The 7,008-nt window shown below is 39.3% G+C and overlaps 1 protein-coding gene across 1 annotated transcript in view; it reads right to left on the reverse strand.

Annotated features, from left to right (window-relative positions):
* The window catches only part of LOC309551317 (cytochrome P450 2B1-like), a 32,083-nt gene extending 25,565 nt beyond the window's left edge, over window positions 1-6,518 (reverse strand). Inside the window, exons 1-3 of the mRNA XM_082251852.1 lie at window positions 6,305-6,518; window positions 4,939-5,098; window positions 1,291-1,440 (exon numbers count right to left, since the gene is read on the reverse strand). Of these exons, the coding sequence (XP_082107978.1) occupies window positions 1,291-1,440; window positions 4,939-5,098; window positions 6,305-6,496 (502 nt within the window). The 5' untranslated portion in view covers window positions 6,497-6,518. The remainder of the gene's footprint in view (window positions 1-1,290; window positions 1,441-4,938; window positions 5,099-6,304) is intronic.
* Between the last annotated feature and the right edge of the window lie 490 nt (window positions 6,519-7,008).

Here is a 7,008-nt window from a genome sequence, read left to right on the forward strand (position 1 = left end):
TCAGGTCCCCACCCCTTCAAGAGCTGTGTTGTGGGGCAGAGCTGTAAAAATCTCAGGACTGGACAGAAATACAAATCCTTTGTTGTTAAAACAGTTTTCGTGATCGGATTGGAGTGGTGTTTGTCATTTTCTAAATCAGGAAGTGATGGAAACTTCCCAACAAGAGTTACGAACAGTCAAGTTGTACAACTCCTATGTATGAATGGAGGGAGACAACAGGAAGTAAAAGTAAATCTACCCCTAGGAAGGGAAATTCACTCCTGTAAGTGTTATCATGGGTGTCTCCACTGAAAGGAGTTGTGAAGTCAGAAGGTTTCTTATCTTAATGCATTCTTTGCATTAAGATAAAAAGCATTCTGTGTGCAGCAGCCTCCTCAGCACCCCCTAATACTTACCTGAGCCCCATCTCCATCCAGCGATGTCCACGAGTCCCTGGGCCATTTGGGACTCTCCCTCCTGATTGGCAGAGACACATTGGCTTTAGCTGCTGTCAGTCAAAGTCAGTTAGCCAATCAGGAGAGAGAGAGGGAGCAGGGCTGAACTGAAGTTCCATAGTTCCATGTCTGAATGGACACACAGAGCTGCAGCTCAGCTCTGTTGCCCCCATAGCAAGCTATTTGCTGTGGAGGAGCCAGGAGCACAGAAGAGGGACTCAAGAAGAGGAGGATCCAGGCCACTGTGTGCAAAATGAAAAGCGCAGAGGAGGCAAGTATAACATGTTTGTTATTTTAAAAAAGACTTTAAAATCACTTGAAGCTTTATCTCCAATCCTTGTTTCCACGACCCAAAACCCAAAATTTTCAAAATCCAAATGGTCACGAGGGACAAAGTGAGGTGAAATCTTCTGAACATGGGCACAGACAGCAAAACAAATGTTACAGGGGTGTTAACCCTTTCCTATGCTATCCAAAAAAACTTAAAAGTTATTATTTTTTTTTGCCCAGAGTTACACTTAAAACAAAAAAAAAATGTACCCGTTCCAACTTACATCTTATTTGTAACCCACTGCCTGTACAAAAGTTAAAGGTCCTTTTCTTCCTTGCTCTATTATACAATAAAACAAACAAAATAAAATCTGCCTTTGTTGCTCTCTGCCTGTTGGAAACCCTTTTCCTTTCCTTTCTTATTGGCACAACAGGAAACAAGTGGAAATTTCTCCAATGGGGGAACTGAAATCAGTAAAGCCTCACAGATTAGGGCTGGGACTTCCCTTGTCTAACATGGGATCAGTGACCATGATAGTCTCTAACATATTATAAAAAAAGATGGAGTACAATAATATAAACTCACCTTTGTAGGATTTAATTGCTTGTATTAAACATTGTGCTTCCTCTTGAATTTTGTTTTCTATAGATCTCTTTCCCATTCCAAAATCCCGTAATGCCGAAAGTGTAAACCTTCTCATTGCCTTCCAGTTCTCTCCATGAGCAAAGACTATACCTGAAAAGAATTGACATTTTAATGGTTTTTTTAGTTAACTGAATTAATTACTTTTAAAGTCACTAATTACGCTTTATTTCAACTCATGTTTCTGGGTGTGGGGGGGAAGGGGGACCACTGATTCAGCCTTGTGATGCCACAAGCACATGAGGACAGGTAATTTATATCTCCCAGTTGGCAAACATGTTGCTCAAGTTTACAAGTACAGATTTTCTAAAGTCAAATTTACAGCATTGGATCAAATACATATACCTACAAGGATGGGGGACTAGAACAAGTCTCTCCTCCAGTTAGAGCAGAAATGGATCCGTAGATTAAGATAAACTTGTCTCACTGGTTTAAATGATACCATCACATTCTAAAATGTTTTTCCTCCGGAAAGGTAGCTTGAATTGGTCTCACCATTATGAGGATATGTGCGTCTCACTTTTGTTCCCAATTCTTTTTTTTATGTGACACATATTGGCATTCTCTTTGCTTATGGGAACATCTTTATTGATATACTGTGTAATACTAATAAAGTTTGTATTGTTCATTTTTTTATTCCCGTGAGGTCTCCCTTTCTTTCCAACCAGGGGTCCATTTGGGTCCTGGTATCCCGCATCCTTGCCCCCAGGCATGACAAAGGGGTATTATGCAATTAGTGTAGTACAGTGCCGTTCTGGTTTCCCCCGTTTTTGCCGCCTTACATTTTTCCCCTTGATGCAGGGTGCCTCTTTAAGACAGCCTCTGTAAATTTGGGATGGGAGGGCTAGACGTACTGGCATGCTGGTGGCATCCTTAGATGTATTCAGTAAAATCTCCTGCGCTCAGGATGAAGAGGCTTCTCCCTTGAAATGCATCAGCCCCATCAGTATGGATGCCTTCCAGTCCTCCTGCATTACTGAAAAGTATCTCAGTCCTGGAGGTCTCCTGATTGCAAAAGGAGTTTTTATATGCATATTTTCAGCATTTGTTTGTGAGAATAATGTATGGCATTCTTTTCTACTTTCCAATAAATGTCTTATGATATTGCACTAGGTTGGTGCGCCTTTCTCTTGTTTTTATAGGCATCCTTAGATGTGTTGCCAGAGGTGGGCGCCACCGTGTGTGACGTCATAGCAATGGCTCAGTGTGTGCGAGGTATCACCAACGCACTTGCGTATTCCAGTGGCACAATCATATTGGAGGCTGGTAGGCAGGTTGTGCCCACTATAGGGATGCCAGGGCCCCTCCCAGTCTCTGTCCCATGGGTGGCCAGAGGAGGAACATCGAGGGAGGTATGGTGTGAGAAAAAGGCATAGGTATTTGATGGCGGAATAGAGGGATAAATTGAGGTGACCTCCAAACTTCTTCCCTTGTTTAGCTCTTTCTTTCTCTCTATTCCTTTCTCTCTCCTTTCCTTTCTTTCTCTCTACATTCCTTTCTTTCTCTCTGCCTCTTTCTTTCTTTCATTCTGTCTTTGTTCTCTCTCCATTCCTTTTTGTTCTTTCTGGCTCCCTGCCCCTTCTTTCTCTCATGCGAGCACAAATCCTTCTCCTTTTTTTAATGCTATTAGTGATGAGCCGAACAACCCCCTGTTCAGTTTGCACCAGAACATCTCGAACAGGGGAAATGTTCTAGCGAACATACGAACACGAACATGAAAAATCACAAGTCCTCATTTTAAAGGCTTAAATGTAAGTGACTATTAATCACCCTCTGGCCAAGGATTCAAATCCACAGCCTCTCATTTACTAGCCTGTTATTCTAACAGCTACACCACTGAGGCCGCTGAATAGCCTAAGACTCTCTCTGCCTAACAATTCTCTATCTGAGTTTGACAGCTCTTTTGTAGTGCTCTGACATCACCAGCACTCCATAATCCATTGCTCAGGTGCAGTGAATAAATTACTGACGTCACTTCAGAAGGGGCGGGACAATTAATAGGTTTTAATTTAAAACCATAATTACTATTAATCACCCGCTGGACTGGGGATTCAAATTCACAGCCTTTCGTTTGCAAGTCCATCATTCTACCAGCTAAGCCACTGAGCCAGCTGATTATCCTTGGCCTCTCTCTGGCTAACTAACTTCTATCTGAGTTTGACAGCTCTTTTATAGGGCTCTGACATAGCCCCATAATCCATTGCTTTAGGTGCAGTGAATAAATTACTCACATCAGTAATTTATTCACTGCACTTGAGCAGTGCATTGTGGGGCAGCTTGTGACATCAGGTCACTATATAAGAGCTGTCAAAATCAAAACAGCTCATTCTGCGGGAAGCATCTGGAGAAGCAGGAGCTTCTTTTTTTCTATTTTTCGGGCGGACAGACTTTTCCAAAACTGGCTTTTATCATTGTTTTTTTGTACACTTTTTTGGTGAATGGGTAGGGGTACCATGTACCGGATATCCATTCACATAGGGGGGGCAGGATCTGGGGGTCCCCTTGTTAAAGGGGGCTTCCAGATTCCAATAAGCTTCCCCCCGCAGACCCCCACAACCACAGCCCAAGATTGTGGGGAAGAGACCCCTGTCCCAAAGCACCAACCCCCCCCCCCCCATGTTGAGGGCATGTGGCCTGGTATGCTTCAGGAGGGGGAGCTGTGTGCTTGGATAAGGGTATGGTATAGCAAAGATCTTTACTTCCTGATGCCAATTTCACATGGCTAATAACATCCCCTAGAAGCATCCTAACATAAAAAGGACAAGATCTGCATGGTTACACTTAGAAACATATAGCAAGTAAATGCATTAATAGTAAAACAAAAGACATCCACACACCAGCAAACATAAAAATACAAGTGAACCACAACCATATAACCCAAATTCCCAACTAAATAACAGAAAGCTTAACTACAAACTAACTATATACAATATGTACAAAAATTGAGAACACCCATAAACACGGTAGACTGGAGATGCAGGAAACAGATGGGAAGTGTGAACTAGTCTTGGAATCAGGCATAAGAGGGGCAGAAATCAAGAAGCAGGGTACAGGATGCAGGGCAAGAGAGATTCGGAGAAGGAGCAGGATAAATGGCATAGAGTATCTTGCAGCAAACCAGGCAAAATCAAAACTGGATACAAGACAGGGCAGGTTTAAAGCAAACCACTGATACAAAGTCTAATAGAAGAGAAGGACCTATATACCCTCCCAGCAGCCAGCATCCGGTCTAGACTGATTACTAGAAATTGCTGGCTGCTGGGAGACACCCACTGGTGGACTCCAGAACTATAACCTAGTGGTCTGGGAAGCTTCATGCCACCATCAGGTGAACCAGGTCCTGACAATGTGAAAGACTGTGCAGGAACCTGAGTTAGGGAAGATAAAACCTGACAAAGACTGAAATCCATCTCAATACTATCCAAATAAAAATTAAAAGTTGTGGCTTGAGTTAAGCTTTATTGTCTAGCATGACTTATCTTTTCTATTCAAGATATTTATATCCTGAATGGAGCTCTTTCTAACACGTAACATGTACCATCTGCCTGTTTTAAAACTGTAGGGCTTTTTAAAGAACATTCTGTGATTTACCATTTGCATATGATGTTCTAGACACTGGGGTACATGGTCTTTCATAAAACTCTTCAGCATGGTTGATAAGTGCATCTTTAACAGTGTCATAACCACATAAGACAACCATCTTCTGTGTACCCAGCTGGATGCTAAACACGGGCCCGTATTCCTCAGACAACTATAAAAACAATACAAAAAAAATGAATCATATATTGAGAAACATCTTGAATCAATACTTTTTGGACCTTGATAAAGGGGACATACTCCGAAAGCTTGTCCTGAAAAATTGTATGTTAGTGCAAATAAAAAAAGTATCACGGACAGTACTCAATTGTCTCTTTTCCAATTTGAATACAATGGAAAAGAATGTATTAGAATAGAAAATAACAGAATAGTATAGAAAAAAACAACAGAATAGAATAGAATATAAAGAATATAACCATCTTCATATTCCAATCTATTCTTTTCTATTCTATTTAAATGTTAATTGATTGTATTTGGATTTTGGAGAATGGTTATATTTTTTCTATCCCATTCTATTGTTTTTTTAGATCTTTTATTTTTCTATTTTTTAATCTATTCCTTTATATTCTATTATTTTCTATTCAAATTTATTCTATATACAATTCAAATTTCGGAAGAAGGTTATATTCGTTCTATTCTAGTCTGTTTTTTTTTTTTAACTATTCTGGTATTTTCAATTATATTCTTATCTATTCTGTTCCATTCGAATTGATTCTTTTTGAATTTTGGGAAATGGTTATATTTATTCTATTGTTTTTAAAATGATATTCTTTTCTATTCTATTATAGTCTATTCTATTATTTTCTATTCTACGCTTTTCTTTTTTTTTTAACTCAAATTGTATTCAAATTCAAATTTATTCTATTTGAAATTTGAATTTAAGAAGCCTATTATATTATTTATATTTTATGCTATTCTTCTTTATTATTCTAGTCTATGTTTTTTTTATTCTATTTTATTCTCTTCGGAAACTGGAAAACAAATCGAAAAACTATTCGAAAAGTTTTAAAATTTGATTTGAAAACTATTCGAATCAATTTAAAGTTCGTCCAAATTTCTTTGTTATTTTTTGGATTCGTTTAAATTTGGTACTAATTTAAAAAATTGGATACATCCAAATTTCCGAAAACAGAAAATTTGTCCGAAGTTCAATTTGGACCGAAAAAAACTGCACATGTCTAGGCCATAGAACACCCTGTTCAACACTACTAATCTGGATTAAAATATATCTGGTTTGCATGCAAGCTCATGTATTATCACTTGCTTCTGCCACACTCCATAAAATTTTCATTAGTATTATTAACACCTCTTTTAAGTTCCATCATTTTTACAAGGAACAGCAGAATAGATGCTTTCTTACCTTCATAAAGACATGATGAAGTTTTTGGAAGTTGATCAAATGCAAGCTTCCAAAGATTGGTAGAGGTTTCGGCCCCGGAGGGTAGTTTTCATCGTTTTCATAGTATTGGTAGTTTTGTTGTTGTTGATCATTATAGATTTTGACCAAAAACAAGATGAGTATGATGGATAGAAGAATTGTCACAAAAACCATGGCAGATGTGTCTTCAAGTCTAGGGGAGATGGGGAAACAATATAGAGAGTTAGCATGAAGCAGTGCACATTGTAATAGACAAAAACAATATACCATATTTAATCGGCGTATAACACACACTCAGGGGTCTCCTAAGAGTCACTTATGCTGGCGCCGGCGGCCAGCCCTGCTCGCACACAAGGCCGTTTAAAGGAATTTGGGGGCCCCAAGCAAAATGGACATGGAGGCCCCCCCGCACACACGCAAAGCCTACAGGAACCACAGCATAGCCATACAGTTTAACCGATTCCATACAGAGCAGTTAGACCCCCTTCCTGCCCAGACCAATTTTCAGCTTTCAGCGCTCTCACACTTTGAATGACAATTGCTCAGTCATGCTACACTCTAACCAAACAAAATTTTTATTATTTTTTTCATACAAATAGAGCTTTCTTTTGGTGGTATTTGATCACAACTGGGTTTTTTTTTTCGTGATATAAGCAAAAAAAGAGTAAAAGTTTTGAAAAAAAAAA

This window comes from Pelophylax lessonae (assembly GCF_965119305.1).
Source record: "Pelophylax lessonae genome assembly, chromosome: 3".
NCBI lineage: Eukaryota > Metazoa > Chordata > Amphibia > Anura > Ranidae > Pelophylax > Pelophylax lessonae.